The sequence below is a fragment of the Phlebotomus papatasi genome, chromosome 1 (assembly GCF_024763615.1).
Source record: "Phlebotomus papatasi isolate M1 chromosome 1, Ppap_2.1, whole genome shotgun sequence".
Classification (NCBI taxonomy): Eukaryota; Metazoa; Arthropoda; class Insecta; order Diptera; family Psychodidae; genus Phlebotomus; species Phlebotomus papatasi.
Genome location: NC_077222.1, coordinates 100217110 through 100236965, shown reverse-complemented (window position 1 = coordinate 100236965; position 19856 = coordinate 100217110). Strand labels below are relative to the sequence as shown.

The 19856-nt window shown below is 32.7% G+C and overlaps 2 protein-coding genes across 4 annotated transcripts; one reads left to right on the top strand and one right to left on the bottom strand.

Annotated features, from left to right (window-relative positions):
• The first annotated feature begins 4483 nt into the window (after positions 1 to 4483).
• Positions 4484 to 6567, top strand: LOC129810082 (SAGA-associated factor 11 homolog). Of its 2 annotated transcripts, XR_008752700.1 has the most exons (3): positions 4484 to 5036; positions 5128 to 5391; positions 5461 to 6567. XR_008752700.1 is itself a non-coding variant. In XM_055860339.1 (2 exons), the coding sequence occupies exons 1-2, from the start codon at positions 4679 to 4681 to the stop codon at positions 5307 to 5309; spliced, it is 540 nt and encodes a 179-aa protein (XP_055716314.1). In that variant the 5' UTR covers positions 4484 to 4678; the 3' UTR covers positions 5310 to 6567. The 2 variants fall into 2 exon arrangements, 1 of the variants encoding a protein (XP_055716314.1); XM_055860339.1 differs by having other exon boundaries at positions 5128 to 6567.
• A 2792-nt stretch (positions 6568 to 9359) lies between these two features.
• Positions 9360 to 17037, bottom strand: LOC129810075 (uncharacterized). 2 transcript variants are annotated; one of them, XM_055860325.1, is made up of 3 exons: positions 16435 to 17037; positions 10796 to 11099; positions 9360 to 10732 (listed from the first exon to the last, which is right to left on the bottom strand). In XM_055860325.1, the coding sequence occupies exons 1-3, from the start codon at positions 16547 to 16549 to the stop codon at positions 10315 to 10317; spliced, it is 837 nt and encodes a 278-aa protein (XP_055716300.1). In that variant the 5' UTR covers positions 16550 to 17037; the 3' UTR covers positions 9360 to 10314. The 2 variants fall into 2 exon arrangements, with proteins under 2 accessions (XP_055716300.1, XP_055716301.1); XM_055860326.1 differs by lacking the exon at positions 16435 to 17037 and adding an exon at positions 11163 to 11366.
• Positions 17038 to 19856: the final 2819 nt, after the last annotated feature.

The window sequence follows — 19856 nt, the reverse complement described above, 5'->3', positions numbered from 1 at the left end:
TCTTTGCGTCCTTCTTCTGGTGGTAAAATCGGAATGTGACTTCCATCAACTGCTGCTATGATTTGCGGTAAGCCACACATGTTCTTAAATTCTTCCGTTGATCTCCTACATCGATCTTCATCTGGCATACGAATGACTCTTCTCATTAGTTTCCTGTTAATGCATTTTACTACTCGGTGAAAATAACGGCACACCGTGCTCTTATGCACACCAAATACGTCTCCAACGACCCTGTATTCTGCACAGCTAGCCAACTTATAGAGGGTGAGCGCAACTTGTTTCTCAGGGGATACAGGAACACGAGTAGCTATAAAATTTGGTAAATGTCGCAAATCCTCCAGAAGAAGTTGAACTAACTTATTAAAGGAAACTCGGGACATCCGAAACGCAGCTTTAAATTCTTCCTCTGGTGCTTCATCTCTGAGCCTAATCCACGCAGCATCGGTCCTGGGATAAGCCCACACTGTTCTAGTCCTCCTGCTTCGATAGCTCAAGAGAAAGAGCTTAAAATATTCGAAGAGAAATAATCTATAAAGAATATATCGTTTTATCAAAATTCATCACATTTTAGATATCAGTAAATATTACTTGATCCTTTTCTTATATTTCCTCTGCTTCAACTTCCTTTTCAACTGCCTTTTCACGATAAAGTATTTTGTGATACTCCTCATCACCAATCAATTTTGCGTGGAAACTCTTAAAATAACTCAACAATCCAAGGTTGAAGTTGAAAATATTATTTTTAACCTCACAAAAATATCATTCCGCTAAAAATCCAATTCAATCTCAACAGTACGATATAAACAGACAAGATTGGATTCGGATTTTGGGACAATCCAATCTCAATCTAATGCGACGATGTAAATGGCCTCTTTGACGCTCAATTCTATGGCTAAACCGGATGACATTTTGCCCCATATGATTGAGAGGGAGTCTACTGTATATACTCTATATACTATGTATTTACTTGAAAGATATACAAATTTAAATGTATACTGAAGTTATACGCTGTATCTACAGTAGAGTCTCGCTATAGGTCATCGCTCTATAGTCCACAATTTATCGACCGTTGATTTCAAAACACTGATTTTAAGTTAGGTTATGGTTTTTAGTACGCGACATGAAATGTTGTCATAATTATTTTTTGGAAAACTTTATTGAGCAGTGGTGATAATTGTGATCCAAAATGAAGAGAGCAAGGACAAGTATACCACAATCGCAAAGAAAGTGGAAGCCGTCGAGCAATTTCAATACTAAAAGTCGTTGATAATTTTAAAAAAAATTACATGGACTATAGTGCGACCCAAGTGTCAAATTTGAAACCAAATATGGACTATAGCGAGACTCTACTCTTACAGTGTAAAAACGATACAATCAAATTGCACCCAAATTTTCATTTGACACTAATTCGGTTTGAAACGATTTCTTGCACTCCTCTGCTCTACTGTATTTGATTCATTTGATAATCATAATCAAACTAGAAAAATGACAACAAACTTTTTCAAAAAAAGTAGCCCGATCTTAAAAGAGCCGAATTTGCGAGAGTCTACTGTATTTTCAAAAATTTGAAAAGTAAAAAAAATTGCCCCCCCCCCCCTCCCTGTGAGCAAATTTCGTTCCTATGCCCCTGGTCTCATTGATGGTCGCATACACTTTTGCCCATTGTCCTTTGAACTCCTCATGAACGACGGTTGAATTCAAAGTGTAGAATTTGAGGTTATGTGAAGAATGTTTTTCATGGAGTCTGAATTAAAACAATTTTTCTCTGATGTTCCTTCAATACTATTCTATTATATTAACTTCAACAAATTCTATGCCTTTAACAATAAATCATATTACAGTAGACTCTCTCAAATTCGGGCATATGGAACCGAAATGTCAGCCGAATTATACAGAAATCAGGGCGACAAAGTTTTTGAAACACGCAACGATTTTTTATTCATGTGCATATAGATATTGAGTTTACACACTCATATATATCGTAAATTGCATGAAAATCCCTCAATAACGGAAAATCACATCAAAACTAAGACAAATCATGGAAAATTTGAGCATATTTGCTTCATTTGATAATCATAATTGAACTTGAAAAATGTCAACAAACTCTTTTCAAATGTAACCGCTGCCCGAATTAAAAAGTAGCCCGATCTTAAAAGAGCCGAATTTGCGAGAGTCTACTCTACTGTATATTCCTATAGGGGAAAGGCTCATAATTTTGTCCAGTTTCTTATTTTGGACACTTTGAGGATAACATTGGACACTAAAAATAAATTGATTAAAATGATGGATTTTTATTCCAATATTTGATGAAAAATGAATTCTATCTAAATATTTGTTCTTTTTGGAAGATTTTAACACTAAATACGTTAAAATTTTAATATGATTTGAGTTGAAATTGCTTTGTTGAAAATTCGGTGTGAGCAATTGCTTACGAGAAATATGACAGAACTTCGTGGCTTACTTCAGTCTTATTTAGTTTTGGTGAAGTACTAACAAAGTTTGTTCGCTGTTTTTGAGTGATATTATTGAATATTCATTGAATATTGTGTTGATTCACGTTACTGATGATTTGTACATTTGACCTGAAGTGAGATTTGCCTTGTGAATTATATTTTTCGTGTGAAAAATGGGAATTTTTTTAAGACATTCACCAGTGAGGTGATGATTCTTATTTTGGACAGGTGTTTTTCTCACGAAATTTCGTGAAGTTTTAGCTTTTGTGATGACTAGGTTGGACAAATGCCTGGAGAAACAAAGGAGCATCATCTCTACGAAAGAGATGTAGCGAGAAATGTCCTGAAAGGCTCCCGGAAAGGTCAGGGAATGAGCGAATCCGCACGTACTTGTAGTAGGGGAAACTGGGGCACCACCAAACAGGGGTACCACCAAACACTGCGATTTTTTAAATATGTATAAGATTTCAGAGAATGAGACTTACATGAAATCATAGATACTATAAGGATGCTTGTCCAGAGAAAGAATGATCCACATAGTTCAAGTAGTTTAGAAATAAAAATCTTTTTTTCGCAAAATTGTGAGATTTTGATAATTTTAGTCATTTATATATCTACCTGGAAAATAAAACTGAAATAAGTTACATCAAATTTCACTACACCAGTACTTTCCTACATGTTTTGGGATAATATTTATGTATCTACTAAAGAAATTAATGTTCACATTTTTTTTAAAAGAATATAAAATCCATCATAACACAGAGTTTGGGGCACCAACAAACAGGCAAATTTCTCACAATTGCAGATGTCGCGAGCGTAGCTTGAATGGCAAAATTTTTCCTCTTATCTTTCTTACTCTTCATCTCCCTCTTTGTCCGATTTCAGAAATTTATATCCATTCATGGGATTTTCATTCAAGACTCAGGAGAAATATAGTTTTAAGAATCCAATTTTGCATTAAATGATTCTTAATGATTCTTAAATGATTTTAATCAAGGATTGATGAATGATTTCTCGATTTTATTACAAATAATGAGAAGAGCGCGTAAATTTGAACTTTAGGTGTAGTGTTTGCCACGATTTTAGTGGCGCTGCTTTCCATTCAGAAGTCGAATGTTGACAAAATAATGAAAAATCCATTGAAAAATATGTTCGGTGTGCAGTGCTTTAGTTTTTTGGTATTTTGGTCACTCATTCTAAATTTTGCAGTGCTTTTTTGAGAATTTTTTACATTTTCAATACCTTCTTTATAATTAAGAGTTGTCGTGAATGCCCAAAATAACTTCAATGAGTGAGAAAATGAGGTGTTTTTTGGTGCCCCAGGAAGTGTTTATTGGTACCCCGGGTGGTTGGAAAAAAGCGAAAAATGCATGGTGATACAATTTTCCTTTTTACGGAAAATTGAAGTGCTTCACATAATCCTTGTATACATTAATATGCAGCCTATACCTAAGACTATAACATGGGGTAGGCAACATTTTTCTAAAATTCACAGTTTTCTTAGGAAATTCAGTCAAAATCGCATCTTTCAAAAGTGTTTGGTGGTACCCCAGTTTCCCCTACCGAAGTCAACTCACTTTAATGAATGATATGGAAAGTTTCCGGGCTTCTTGTGACATTCTACGTTTCCCTTACATGAACAGGACGAGGACTTGGTAAGATTGGTTCATCAAATGAAGAACAATGGGCATCCTATTGAGGCGGATTAGCTGTCCAAATTTACAGCCAAGTTGGACAAATTAATAAACAAGTTGTCCAAAATAAAGAGCCAAGGTCACTTCTACTTATCAATTCATTTTCAAACGTATTAAAACTAATTTTAATAAAAATAAGACGATAAATAGCTTGCTAAGTTTCTAAACAACCCTTCTGAAAAGAGAGTAACAAGAAATGTCAATTAGTATAGAAAATATCGCACTTCAAACTTGGAACTTCGATGCTTATAAGCAGACTGTACAAAATTATGAGCACTTCCCCTATTCTCTTGCAGAGTTGAATTAACCGGGAACGAGTCTATAATTTTTGCAGGAACTGTGTGTATAACAGTTTGAGGTGTCAGTAACATAACCTCAATTTGTGCATTGTCTGGGTCCTCTGAGTTTGTTTTTTTAGCTGTGGGGCCCTGAATAGATGAAGAAGTGATCCCTTTTGTGCACAGTATTCATACATTTGGTCTCCGGCACTGACCAATCGACTCCCAGACATCCGGCCTTTGAGCTCACAGAATGAGCTTTGAGTTCCACGAATATCCCAACGAATCTGAATTGATATCCGAATTCAGGAAATACATGCTGGCCGCAGACAATGTGGAGAAGGAGACAATCTGCAATTACTTGTTCAATTCCCTGGTTGAGGATGCTATCTTAGGTGTTGTGCTGGAGGTACATTGTGACGCCAGGACGGGAATATCGGCAGCTATTGAGGGACAGCCGGAGGATACGAAACCATTTGCTTTAATTGACTTACCGGATATTGATGTATTTGGCGCTGCCAATGCCAAGAAAGCTATTGATTGTACATGCCCCAACTGTGATAGATCTGTGGCTGCCTCCAGGTTTGCGCCGCATCTCGAGAAGTGTATGGGTAAGTTGTGGAATGGGGCTTGCAAGGCAAGATTCTCAATTAAAACCGGATTGACGGTGATTTTGGGGAATATTTTGTGGTGGATTTGCAGGAATGGGTAGGAATTCCTCGAGGATTGCCAGCAGACGGATAGCTAGTACTCGGGGAACGAGTGAACTCTTTGGTACGGTTAGTGACGATGAAGATGATGCAGACTGGTCAGGAGAGAAGAGAAAGAAGAAATTCCAGCCCGTCCGAACGAATGGCACAAAAAAGAATGGGAAAACTTCTTGAAAATAGGAGAAAATTCGCATCTTTTAGTTTGATGTCCAAGGATATATTTTTTTCTTTAATTCTTAGATTAATTCTTTCTCAGGTAAAGTGACACATTAATTTAACAAGACGAAAATATCATCAGAAAACTTCCTTAAATTCACGATAAAAGGTTTCCAGCAGTGAGACTCCTCAAGCGCCCTTCCCGGAGGATTTTTTTTCTCCTTTCCTGGAGACCAAAAGTAATCATTGCAAAGTTCTTCAAACCTTCCCAAGAATTCATTCAGATGCCCCACAATGTACATAGAATTTATTTTCAAAAGAGCTTTATTTTTACTCTAAACAATTTATTTTTAAAATATCGTGTGAAAAAAATGTAATACGACGCTTCTTTTTTTTTGTAATAAGCATTAAAAGAAATCCAGAAACTCATTTAAATTGAGAATCTGCATTGAAAATATTTCTGTAAAATTTATTTCTCTTTTTTTCTGTCTCTAAAAAATAATTATTTTATGGCCAATTTATTGACAATAGAAATTGCTAAAAAGAAATTACCAAATAGAATGACTAATTTCCTTAGCAAATTTGTCATCCTATTGTTCACAGTGAGTTTTCTCTGGCTAAATACATAAAAAAACATATAAAATTATATAACAGAAAATACAATAAAAGATATTATCAGTATGTAACAGAGATTCCTCTATTAACCGAACAAACTTCTTCCATAAGTTCTATTGCTGTGGAAGTTCTATTTAAAAGTGACACAAATACAGATGAATCTTTCAAAAAGAATCCCTCAAAGTAATTTGTAAATATTCTGCATGAGACATCTCAAAAAAAAAAGACACTGATATCAAAGTTTTTTTGTGCGAAATTTATTGACTTAACATTATTAATCGTGGAAAAATACTGTAATCTCTAGACATTAAAATAATCATTGATAAATGTTTCAAGAAAAATCAGTGTGATTACTCGTAACACCAAAAAAAATATATTCAGTGGCAAAATGGTGTCTAATCAATAATTACAAAAAATATATATATATATATTTCTGCTATAATTATCAATAAATGAGAAAGAACATGAATCTTAACACAGGAACATTTAGTGAATGTATGATCAGGAAGCCAAAAAAAAGAAAAGAAAATGTCTAGAAATTCTGGTGAGTGAAGAATACTGATTGAGTTAAAATAAAATTTGTATATTTCTGTGAATGGAAATTGTCATGAGAAAAAATTAAATTTTGTACACTATGGGTCAATCCAGGTGTTCAGTAAAACATCTTGTTTTATTATTCCTTTTTTGCAACATCGAGCTAAGGTGGAAGTTTCTGAAAGCTGAAGCCCAACAAAATCTTTTCAAAATGATCTTAAAGTATTATTCACATGGAATAAAATTTTTCAACACATCAATATTTTATTATACTACACAGTAAAAGAAATTTCAGCTGTAATCGTGTGTAATGTTTTGTGTAATGCTACATGTTTGTGTAATTTGTACACATTTTGTCTGAAAATTGTGCAATTTTAACTGTACACATTTTGTCTGAAAACTGTGTAATTCGTACACATTTTGTCTAAAAACTGTGTAATTTGTACTGTACACATTTTGTCTGAAAACTGTGTAATTCTTACACATTTTGTCTGAAAACTGTGTAATTTGTACACATTTTGTCTGAAAACTAATTTTACACGAAATATCTAAGAAAACGTGCACAACTGTGTTATCATTCGCAGTTGATTACACAATTTACTATTATATAAAATTGAAATTATACATTTTCACATTACGCATTTTGCTGAAATACAAATTTGAGAAACTTTACATAAATAATCGTGGTAAAAAACGCAAACCAACGATTATCCTTGTAATCTTTTTTCACTGTGTACCATTGCATTCACTCTGCTCCTTTCACTGATTCACTAAAGCTTAAAATGATTTGAAGCTCCAGCCAATCAAAGGACGCAAAAGGAACAAAAAATTTTATGTTTCCATTTCCATGTATTTATAACACATGGAAATCCGAAAATGTCAAAATTCATATTTTCCGAGCTGCACATTGCAACAGATTTTATCAAATAAATTTTGAAAAATTTTTTGAAGAGTAATGCCTTTACATTAGGTTTGTTTAATTCTTAAATTTTTGAACTATTTTTCATGAAAATTTGTTGTTAGATTGCAGAAAATAGTGAGGAAAGGATTTATGGTATTTTCTTTGGTTAGTATTTAGTGCATTTTCGTGGAAAATTTTCTAAAAATGCGAAAGAAGAGCATTTTTCTAGTACTTTTTTTGATTTTTACCTTACACTGGAAGTTATTCCATATTTGTATTAAAGAGTTCTTCACTACAGTATACTCGTACTTCTGCACTAGATTTCACTAGGAACAACTTCTCCAAAAAAATACTTTTGTTTCGAATTTTTGGGAAATAAAATCACGAAAATTCACTAAATACTATTCCAAGGAAACTCTACATTTTTCCCACTTCTTTCAGCAGTCAAACACCAAATTTTCATGGTAAATGCTCATATATGGATTTGATTTCTTTCAAAAAATCTTATCAAAAATAATTTTGATGTATTTTGTTCAATTAAAGGCCTCTACACATTGGGAGCAATTTTCGTCAAAAATCGCATTTTTGACAAAATTTTGACGTTTCTACCTGCAACAGTGCGGACGATTTCCTTCAAAAGAGCAATTTTTGATGAAAACTGCTAACAATGTCTAAACACCATAACTGTACATTTTTGAAGAAAATGTTTTGAAGAAAAATATCTTAAATTGGATGCGTTTTTTGAAGAAATTTCCAAGTCACACTGGATATATATTCTTCAAAAATCCATCTCTTTCTCAAAATTTCTCACTACAGTAGACTCTCTCAATCGGCCATATGGGGCTAAATATCATCAAAATCATCGAGAGATTCGGACGTCAAACTCATTGTAAATTCCACAAAAGCGCTCTATTATAAAGAAAATCACGATAAAACAAGAGGAACTACAGCGAATTTGAACAAATTTGCTTCAAAATCAAACATGAAAACTGTCAATAAAATTTTTCGCCCGATTGAAAAGGGGCAATCGAGCGACAGTGTACTGTATATATAAGTATTTTATTTTTCAAGAAGAGTTTGATTTTGAAACACATTTTTGACAGAATTTTCTTATTTTATCTAATGGTGTCTACACACTAGAAGCAATTTTCGTCAAAATGGAACGAAGTTATCATTCGTGGAATGATAACCTTTCGATACTATCGAATCGATACTATTGATAAATCCGTATACCTCGTATAGATTAAGTTAATGATAACTTTTTGCGCTTTCTTAAGCTCTTTATTGTAACATTGTGAATAGAATGTGACTGTTGATAAATATTGTATTGGCTACAAAAAGTACACCTATCGTTTAAATTTTTCAGAATCGACAGTTGATACTATCGAATAGAAGTTATCATATCACACCAGGATTTCAGTATAAGAGGTAAGCCAAATTCGAATTTATTAAATAATATTTTTGGAGCATTTTATCGTTCATTTTCACTGCTCTAACTCCACGAGAGAGAAGTTTACACATTTGTTTAAGTTTCTTGAAAAACCAATAACATCTTTTACTGAGTTAAAAAAAAAACTTAGGAATTGTTTCTTGAAAAAATTCTGTTATTTCAAATATTTTTTCACCAATTGTGAGGAATTTAGACAAAAGGGCATAAAAATATTCTAATTAGTGAGTAACTTTTCTGGGATTAAATTGAGTTCTTGAGAATATTGTCCTAAAAAATGGTCTTAGATTAAATGGATTCTTTGGACTTTACTAGACGAAATCGCTATTATAATTCTCTTTTAATCCGATTATGATGATTTTAAGTGGTTTGGAAAGTTAAAACCTTCCCAAGTGCTTACTGCTGGTGATGATCCTCTATTTTTCCAAAAATAACGAACTTCAGGAAATCAAAAAACATAGTCTATAGTCGAGTGAGTTGAAATTTAAAAATTGTTCAAATGAAAAAGAAACGATCTTGTATAAGAATATTGTTGAAAATAACTGAAAAGCTTTTTGTAGCCACTGAAGAAGGTCCACATTCGGACCGAAAGCTCTGAGCAAGACAGAAAATTTGTTTTTCTTCTTGAGGTGAAATAAATTTCCACTAGCGATTACCGGAAGTGTCCCGATAGATTTTTTTTTTATTTTTTGAATACTTCTTGGTTGGGAAGCAATGGCTCCTCTCTGCCCTTTCTTTACTGCCCTCTTGGGGGTGAATTATGTTTGTGAAAAATCAGAAAAAAATTATTTTGTCTGATTTTTCAGATTCTCCTGATCTAAAAGCTGACCCCCAGCACGCCTTTTAGATAGGAATTTTTTATTTGCAAGAATAAGTGAAATAAACATACCCGAAATGTTTGAAAAAGAAATGGATGAATTATGATTTTTTGACATTTTCCTAGCTAGAGTCTAAGAAGTTTTATGGATCCATTATTACTAAATTTCATTTTTATTGTTAACAGATTCACTTGATGTTTTTTTTCAGTAAGGACGAAACATCGATTTCATTAGTGATTAAATTTGATTTTGTTTTATGTACTGATCACATATATTTCTTAGAAGTATTTTAACCTAAAGTATTTAGCCACCTCTTCTTAGCTCTTTAAAAACCTTTAAATATTGAAAAAAATACAACACTTTCAGTCCAGTTACTTATGGCCTCAATACACTTGAGAAATTTATGTCCATATTTAAGCAGTTTCCATACGCTTGTGTAGGAAAAACTCTTCAATATGGACATAAATTTCTCTAGTGTGTAGAGGCCATTAGTCTTTTGAATTGACTTGACTGGAATCTCTTGATTTCACCGAGACACCTGATCTGACCCATATCGCACTACATAATCACTTTCTTTAAACCTACTTTTTTGAGAGATGCCGATCTTGAATTTGTACTGTTGCTTACCTATTTTTAGACACTATTTAATTTAAAGTAAAAGTTATATAAATATTCTGGGAAGTCTGCAGAAGATCAACCTTAAAATCGTCATTCCTCGGCCTTTGTTTCGCAAAGATCACATTTTTCGTCTGGACTGTGCTGAAGACTACTTAAATCCACCACGGGATGCATATTGATTTGGACGTGCTGGAAATCCTTACCAGAGATGCATCTCATGCCGAGATAAATGATCAGGATTATCCAGATGCATAGAGCCGCGTAGGAAGAGATCGTGATGATCTGATAGAGGGTGAATGAAGGAATACCATACAGATCACCATCAGTGGCATCCAGTGCATTCTTGCAGGATTCCCCGATGATGAATTTCAGGGTAGCAGCCTGGAGCTGTTCGCACAATTCTCCCATTTCAAGGGTGAGGTAGACAGAGTGAATGGCTGAGGCGATAGTCATGAAGATCACGAAGATGATGGACGGCGTCAAGATTCTCCACGGCTTGGGGAGAAGTCTGCACGGATGGGAAATTCGGTCAACTAAAAATACAAACGATCAATAAATAGTAATGCCTCACGTTCCGCTTCCCTTCGATCCGTAGCCACAGATGAGGAAGAATGTGGCCCAGATGATGCTGAACATGCCAATTACGATTGGCGGAAATGCCACGTAGTCGCAATACGTGTGCTGGCCAAAGTACATTGAGTAGGGCTGAAGACGGAACCCTGAAGAATTCCCATCCTGAGATGAGACGACATTTAAGCGGAATTTCGTGTGCAACGGACACTGATCTCCCTGGAATCTTCTCGTGAAGACATTGAAGGTGAAGGCCACGGTGAAGGATAGGATCACAATTAGTACCAATAGTCCGATGATTTTATCTGCAAACAAACAATTTCTATACTCTCTAGCTTCCTTGATAACACCCCCTTGGAAAAACCCACATGTCCAGGATTTGAATGAACTCCACAGAAACATCGTTTTCTGGCTGTCTATTTTTTCGTACTTGTATTTAAAATGTGCACTCATTGTACATCTTCCAGACATCCAGAAATTTACAATTTTTTCATGATTTTATCATTTATCAGGTATTTAATTTTTCACAACAGAAACACAAAAAAGTAAGATATATTTTTTCCTGAAGAATTGCGCGCGCATTGACCACAACAAAAGTTTCCATAGATGCGAGCATTAACGAATCTTTATCCAATTCATCTCATCATTTCGTTTTCAGCAGGAAGTATTACGATGAAAGACTTTCAATCATATGTCGGTACTCCTTCTATAAATCTTCCATAAATAATTTAATTGTATACTACCGAGAGGCTAATAATAAGTATGAATATGTGCATAAAATCAAAAAGAGAAAACGTAAAAACCAACCTTATTTGAAATTAAAATTACTATTTGGTAAATTGTCTTAATTTAGTATTTAGTGACTTTAGTTAAAATTATTTGATGTAGGGGAATGTGGGGCAAGACAGGTAGGACACAGCTTACTTATTTTAACCTTAACCGTTTAACGACGAGACACTTTTTACGGACTGAAAATTAACAATAAAAATTAAACTGAGAAACATAATCAATGATAAGTCTTACATCTAACCTTGGAAAGCTCAACAGATTCTGATTCGGTGTATTTTGTGCCTCTATGAACGATAGGGACAAAAATAGCCCAAAAATTTAAGGAATTTTTCTGACGATACCAATGAATAATATTTTTTGCTTTAATGAAAAATATTACGTATGAGTATTGTAGTTTTTATTGCCAAATGGGTTTTGCTTAAAAAAAATTAGAAGTATAAAAAATAAATTATTATTTTCAATCAATCAAAATCAAAATAAAATCAATTATGAATTTGAAAATTAAAAAATTCGCCATTTTTAAGCTTAAATATTTACTACATAGCACATAGCTAGAGACTTGCAAAAAATATTCTAGATTTCTTCAACCTTCTACTTTACAATTATGTACAAACATAAAAAAAATAACTCTAGGCAGTCAGGAAAAATTATTTTCTTTATGGGACACCGGTGTTCCAATCGTCCTTAAAGGGTCAACTGCATTTAATAAATTTATATAAACATTGCAAGCAAAAAAGTACTGTTTCTTTCACTTGAATAAAGTTTGGGAAAATATATAGTAAAGAATTCTTAGACATTCTGTAATTATAAAAAAAACAATTTAAAAAAAAAATACAGTATTGAGTAAAACGCCCATCTTTCCTGATTTATTTTACAAAATATTCTTTTATTATTTCAAGCAGTCAAAGCAGTGATATAGTCTTTAATTATTATGAATAGCGATATTTTGTTTTTAATTCCAAGTTTCTTGTATTTTTACGGTAAATAAATTGAGGGTATACTTCTAATGTTGTTAAAAACCCATAAAAAAATATACGAAAAATATGTATAATTCCTAATAAACTAGACTTAAAAATAAAAGATTCAGACCATTATGTGACGTTTTTTGGCAACATAAAAAACAAAGATTTAAAACTCTCTAATTCAAAGGTTTAGCCCCCGTGTATAGAAATATTCTCGCAATTTTGCATTATAATTATGCAGTATTGACTAAGACCGTTTATTTTATTTTAAATAAAATAAACGGAAAAGATAGTCAAAAATTAATTGTGAGAATTTCCTGAAGAACTTGCTGAAAGCTTTCAAGTTGTCAGAAAAATTGAGACACAAGCGTTACATCTCCCAAAAAAATCTATAGAATATAAAGAATTTGTTTATATTTTATTTGTTGAAATAATAAAAAGTCAAAGCTAAATATTTTTTCTGACGATAATTTCTTTAAAAACTCCTTGTATCAATTTATCGGTCGATTATACTACATCCTAGTAGTCCCTAACATTTGGATTAAGAATACATTTTATGAGTTCTTTGAACTGTTTTGAATAGAAGAAAAATCTTCTGAATTAAATTGGTTATGGTTGTCTTAAAAATTTAAAAACCTGTAAAATGAGATTTTTTTCCAATCTGTCAACACTAATGGAATCGTACTTCGTAATATAAAAAAAAACATCAACTGTCTTAAGACAGTGTTCAATTTGGAGGTTTAACTCTTTCCGGACCATAAACTATCTAGCGAACTAATTTCACTATTTTTGACCAATATTTATTTTAGTTCCGGAATTAATCTGTCTATTGCAAGTAATATTGCAAGTTTCTAAATATCTACAAGAATCGGATTATTATGGATTCTAAATAGTCAAAAAAAAACTGTTTTTACTAGAAAATCAATATTTTCCTTTAAGTTAAGTACTAATAGAGTAGGAGAGACCGGGGTAGTGTGGGACAAGGCAATTCTTTCATTACTTTTTTCAAATAAATAGGTTTTAATCACTACTCAATCATATAGACATTATTAAGATGTATCTTGACTAATGGCATCTACATACTAGAGAAATTTATGTGCATATTGAAGAAATTGCCTACGCTTGTATAGGAAAAACTGTCAAATATGGACATAATTTTCTCTTGTGTGTGGAGGCCCTTAAGGTGTCTACACATTGAGCACAATTTTCGTCAAAAATTGCTTTTTTGAAGGAAATTGGCTGCAGTGCTGTAGGCAGAAACGTCAAAATTCTGTCAAAAATGCAATTTTTGACAAAAATTGCTCCTAATGTGTAGAGGCCTTAAAGGAATGAATATCCACAGTTTTATTCTTTTGATTCTATGAACACTTTTTTAAAAATTGATAAAAATTGTATATTTTAAAACAGGCCTTTTTATATTAAAATAATGAATCTTTATAATGCTTTTATTTAAAAAACAGAATATTTTACAGAAAGCTTTCCATAAAAAAATGTTTTTTTTTTTAAATTTTGATTTAAATATGACTAGGAAATATTATTTTTAAAATTTGAAGCTTAATTGAATTGACGGCAAAACTTTTTCAATGATCATTAGAAGTTGTTATTAATTAAAATAATAATTAATAATAGTTAATAGCTTTGCCACGGAAAACTTCCTTGGAACCTGCATTAAAGTACCCCTCTCGTACTTTCAGAACTTAAAATAAAACTGTCAGAATCATTTTTGAATTCACCTAATGCTAAATACCATTATCATGAAATCATTAGTAAGATATTACAATTATTGCCGTAGATACGGGTGACTTTGTCCCCTTACTGTTCGTAAACTTTTCATAAATTCTAATGTGTAATCGTCTTCAGTAATCAGTTATGATAGATCGGATCGGTAAAGACCATCCTTAAGTGCTAGAATTAAAGAAAACCTTACGAACAGGGAGGAGGGCCAAAGTCAACCGCATCTACGGTACTTCAATAGATAACTGCAATGGTTTTGAATTTAGTGAACATAAGATGATATTCGAAAATGTTTCAACTTGATTCAATTTAGCAATTTTATAAAATCAATTGTAAAACTTAAACAAGAAGGATTGCGCAATTATTCATTTTTGTGAACGTAATGCTTAGGTACCCGTACCACTATATAGTATCATAAAGGTTTTATCCCATTCCTTAAGAAATAAGAATAATATGCAAAACTTGAACCTTCCAATTCGTTAAACTCCTTTACCGTTCCCTATTTAAGTTTTTGAATATTTCATCTTTTTTAAAATTCTATGAAGTTAATATGAAAAAGATTGAAAAGAATCTGTTTCAACTAATACTTTTTTTCCTTTTTTTTTGAGGATAGGGTGAAAGGAACGTCTATTGACACTTTGTACCATTTGGGATATGAAAGTTGAACATATCTGTTTATAGTAAAAGGTGTATTACACAAAAAACGTTATATTACTTATACTTTATACTAGATACATTAAATAATTTTCAACATTTTGACAAAAATGTCAATAGGGGTTCCCTGTCGAACAGACGTTCATCCGACCCTAATGATTTATTTTTAATACAATGTTTCAAGAACCTTATCTTATTTTAATGTTTCTTCTAACTTACGTAAACGGATTTGTGGCTTCAATAAATATTTCCAAATCTATCAGTTTATTGTTATTTAATTGAACTTTATTGCCTTAATGCTCAATATATAATTGGGCAACTAGTGCATATAGTTTATTCTATTGTGAAGTACATAAAAACGTCTCAAATTCTGTGTTTATTGAATCAAATTCATTAAACCAGCTACACATGCTTTGTATTGCCTTGAAACTAATTTTCCGCAATTTCACTTCGATTCTGAACTCAAATTGAAGACACTGAAATTGAGGGAAAAATTCCCTATTTGAGCAGTTTTGTGATTAGTTCAATGATGTATATTGTCGCGTTATATAATTTATTAGTACTTAACAATAAAAAAAGAAAAATTTTAAATAATTAACTGTAGGGTAGAACCTAATGTTGAACCTATTATCCGTAATTGGAGTTTTTCACAACTCCAAATGGGAATACAGGATTTTTCTTTAAGAAAAAAAGAAAACAAGGCAAGGGAAGGCTTTCAGGATTCGCACACAGGATTGCTTCGAAAATTGTTATTTAATTATTCTGACCTATTTTTACAGAAAACGTGACTTAGGATTGGCTATTAAAATATATTGCCATAAGGTCAGATTCATTGAAGGAATACGGGAAAAATATGAAAAAATATGAAAAGTATTTGAAGCCAGAGTATGTGCGAAGCCTGGAAGCCTTCCCCTACTCATTTGAAGCAGATTCTATATTAAGCCATTCTACCCTAGCATAACTAATTACTTAATAGTCGGATCGATATTACATCAAGATCGATCAATACATTTCGTCGATATTATTTATTTATGGCATTTTGCACTAAATAAATCATACTAGAGCCAATTTTCGCGCTCTAAAATTATTTTATTGGTTGTCATAAGTTCAATTTCATGTTGTTTAAAATAACATGGCTCAAAATAAATAATCAAAAGCTCGATTAGATTACGCAACAAAGTGAAGGATTAAAGGAGTGTTCTTTTTCAACTTGTTCGACATTTTAGCATTTTTTCGTAAATATAAATAATCTCTGACTCCAAGCTTTATCTGCAAATTGTGGCGCAACAGGTTTCGGAGACCGACCACAAACCACGACATTTATTTTGCTTTTGATACATAAATTTATATTTAATTTATGTGTCTTGTGTTTGAATGATTTCATTTGTGACGATAGTTTTGATCACAGAAGAACAATGTTTACAAACAAATCACAAAGTAAACAGAAATTATCAGTTTTCTCTTTACTTATTAGCCCTTTTTGGCGGGATGATTTACTTACAATTTGCTCTCTGCATGTCTTTTGATTTCTTGGGCTGATCGTCTTTCAGCATCAGTGACCGATTGTTAATGATCTCATACATTGTTCCTTCGCCGTATTTTAGCGCTGACGTCATGGTTGATGGTCTTTTGTGTTTTGAAGAGAGCACTTTTCCGCACTTTTTGAGCTTCAGAACAACACTAAGCACCTAAACGCACATTTTTCTCACATTAACTCCATCGAGAGGTCAATTTGGTGGCGAAAAACTTGGGAAGACTGATGCAAAGTAGAGAGCAAGAAGAGCGTAATATGTTCTCGCAACTTTTCCCGCCAACAGTATAGAACCAACTAAATTTAATACACTCTATCATGCTTTTTATTTATGCGTTCTCATGTATGTTCTATAGACAATTCCAACAGACGCGAGTAAACATTTTCAAAACATTATTTAATGTGCGAAGAGACACCGCATTTTCTCTTTTCAAATACATGTAATATTGGCAGAAAAAAAAGGCGTTCGTAAAATAAACAGATATGCCCAGCGCAAAAAGGAGTGTTGAGGGGGCGTGTGGGTGTTTGAGAATTTCCACTGGCCCATGCGGTGGAATTAGAATAAAAATACTTGTGCACATTTCATCGATATTGAACACTGAAGACCACGTCGCTTAATTACATTTCCCTTCCACTGGGAGACTTTTTCACACGCCAAACAATTTACAAGTATCTTGGGAATCTATCAATAAATTACAGAGTCAGGGAAGGAAGCACGCGATGTCAGTGAGATTTTACCTTTTAATCACTATGACTTCGTTGTTTATGTAAAAGAATTGTTTCTTCAAAATCATCAACACTGTAGTAATTTTTTAATATTACTTTATGCTCTGATTACTATGTTGGTTTTCTTAAGAGTTCAATGAGTTCAATCAATTACATCAACTTTCTTCTACGCCTGCAATTTAGGCAAAACCTCTTTTTCTATTTTTTATCTTTAATTCATCATTACTCCAAAACTATTGAATTTATTTTATTTTTATTATGATAATGGTAAAGGCCTTTAAATTGCCTACAAACCTTAGAAGTCTGTAGAACTAGTGAATACCAATACTTTAGAAGTTGTAGTCGCACATAGGGTGGCGGCATTGCTTGTGGTCTGTCTTTACTTATGGCCATGTCGCAATTTTTGTCAGAAAATAATTCCGAAAACCGAAAAAATGTGATTTGCTATTAAAACACATCAAATATTTTTAATTTTGAGGTTTTCTAAGGTCATTTTTTGACATTGTAAAGTTTTTTGTGGGGAGGCCATAAGTAAAGACAGTGACCACAAATATGCCGCCACCCTAAATTATATCAGAAAGAAAAATGGAAAAAGTTGAATATTTATCATTGCAACTGAGATTTTGTAGAGAACTGAAGAATTTATTTGCATTCCTTCTTTAGCATCTGGTATAACGAACTTTATTTGATAGATTTCGTAAATATAGGAGAATTTGGGGCAGATTCAGACGGGTCTGATTTTCAAGAATATTTTAGGTAATAAATTAATAACTACTAGTATTCAATATCTAAGAAAAATAGCTGATTCAATCCTGCAATGTTAAATGAAATTTTTAGGTAGGGGAGACTGGGGATGTTTGGGACACTTTTTCATGTTTTGACTTTGAGGCAGTATTCCAAAAAATCACGATAATGCATTACAATTTTACGCTCTCTATAGGATACTTATGGGTAGGGTAAGGGCTCATAATTTTGGACAGTCTGCTTATAAGCATCGATGTTCCAAGTTTGAAGTGCGATATTTTCAATACTAATTGACTTTTTTTGTTACTCTTTTTTCAGAAGGGTTGTTTAGAAACTTGGCAAGGGTTTATTTTATTTGTTTTTACTAAAATTAGTTTTAATACGTTTAAAAATGAATTGATATGTAGAGGTGAATTTGACTCTTATTTTGGACAACTTGGTTATTAATTTGGACAATTTGGCTGTAAATTTGGACGGCTAATCCGCCTCAAGACGATGCCCATTGTTCTTCATTTCATGAACTAATCTTACCAAGTCTTCTTCCTGTTCATGTAAGGGAAACGTAGAATGCCACAAGAAGTCCGGAAACTTTACATAGCATTCATTAAATTGAGTTGACTTCGGTACTCCAAGTACGTGCGGATTCCCTGGATTGTCCGGGAGCCTCTCAAGACATTTCTCGCTACATCTCTTTCGTAGAGATGATGCTCCTTTGTTTCTCTAGGAATTTATACAACCTAGTCATCACAAAAGCTAAAACTTCACGAAATTTCGTAAGAAAAACACCTGTCTAAAATAAGGAGTATCACCTCACTGGTGGGAAAAAATTTCCCATTTTTCACCACTAACGTGAATCAACACAATATTCAATGAATATTCAATAATATCACTCAAAAAAGCGAAGAAGCATTGTTAGTGCTTCACCACAGCTAAATAAGACTGAAGTAAACATAAAGTTCTGTCATATTTCTCGTAAGCAATTGCTCACACTGAATTTTCAACAAAGCAATTTTAATTCAAATCATATTCAAAATTTAATGAATTTAGTGTTAAAATCTTCCAAATAGAACAAATATTTAGATAGAATTCATTATTCATCAAATATTGGAATAAAAATCCATAATTTTATTCAATTTATTTTTAGTGTCCAATTTTATCCTCAAAGTGTGCAAAATAAGAAACTGGTCAAAATTATGAGCCTTTCCCCTAATTCTTGTCTGAGAAAAAAAAGCCTGAAAATGCTTTTGATTTTCATGAGTGTAATGCATAACTAAACCAAAAAAAAAATAGGAAAAATTGTGAAATAGGAAAAAAACAAGGGCAAAGATTTTAACTTTAGTTTTAGATTTTAGTTAACAAGAAGAAAATTTAATACTGAAGAGAATGAGCCCTCGTTTATTAAAAACGGTCTAGGGTAAGTGAGCCAAATTTCGGCATAGTTGCATGCAAGCGTCAAAGTCTCAAGTTTGAAATGTAATATTGTAAATTCAAATTGATTTTTTTAATTCTTTCTTCTGAAAGAGTGTTTCTTGGAACCTTGTAAAGAGTTTACCGTCTTTATTTACTCTAAAATCATTCTTAAAACATTTTAAAATGAATAAAAATATTGGCATAGCTTTGGTGCCCTATTTCGGCCACCTTCATTCTCATAGTTCCTTGTTCTTCGGGAATTCTTCCAATTTCTTTTTCGCGTCATCTCGTTTGTCATATCTACATTTTTTGTAATTCTTTTGCACTGTATAATCTCTAGAGTACTTGAAATCTAAAAGTTCATGGAAATTGGAAGAACAAAAAAGGTGGCCGAAATTGCAAGCTGGTCGGAATTTTGCACACTTACCCTATATTGTTTTTTTCTTCATCTTTCCCGCGGATTCGAACAAATTGGAAAAATGAAAAGTGGAGAAAACGCGCACAGTTTTTGG

Excerpts from the sequence above, each read along its gene's own strand:
- LOC129810082 (XM_055860339.1), top strand. The coding sequence starts at position 4,679 with ATGAGCTTTGAGTTCCACGAATATCCCAACGAATCTGAATTGATATCC. Across the intron at positions 5,037-5,127 it reads GCATCTCGAGAAGTGTATGG|GAATGGGTAGGAATTCCTCG; the intron begins GTAAGTTGTGGA and ends GTGGATTTGCAG.
- LOC129810075 (XM_055860325.1), bottom strand. The coding sequence starts at position 16,549 with ATGACGTCAGCGCTAAAATACGGCGAAGGAACAATGTATGAGATCATT. Across the intron at positions 11,100-16,434 it reads AGACATGCAGAGAGCAAATT|ATAAAATCATCGGACTATTG; the intron begins GTAAGTAAATCA and ends GTTTGTTTGCAG. Across the intron at positions 10,733-10,795 it reads GGATCGAAGGGAAGCGGAAC|ACTTCTCCCCAAGCCGTGGA; the intron begins GTGAGGCATTAC and ends CCATCCGTGCAG.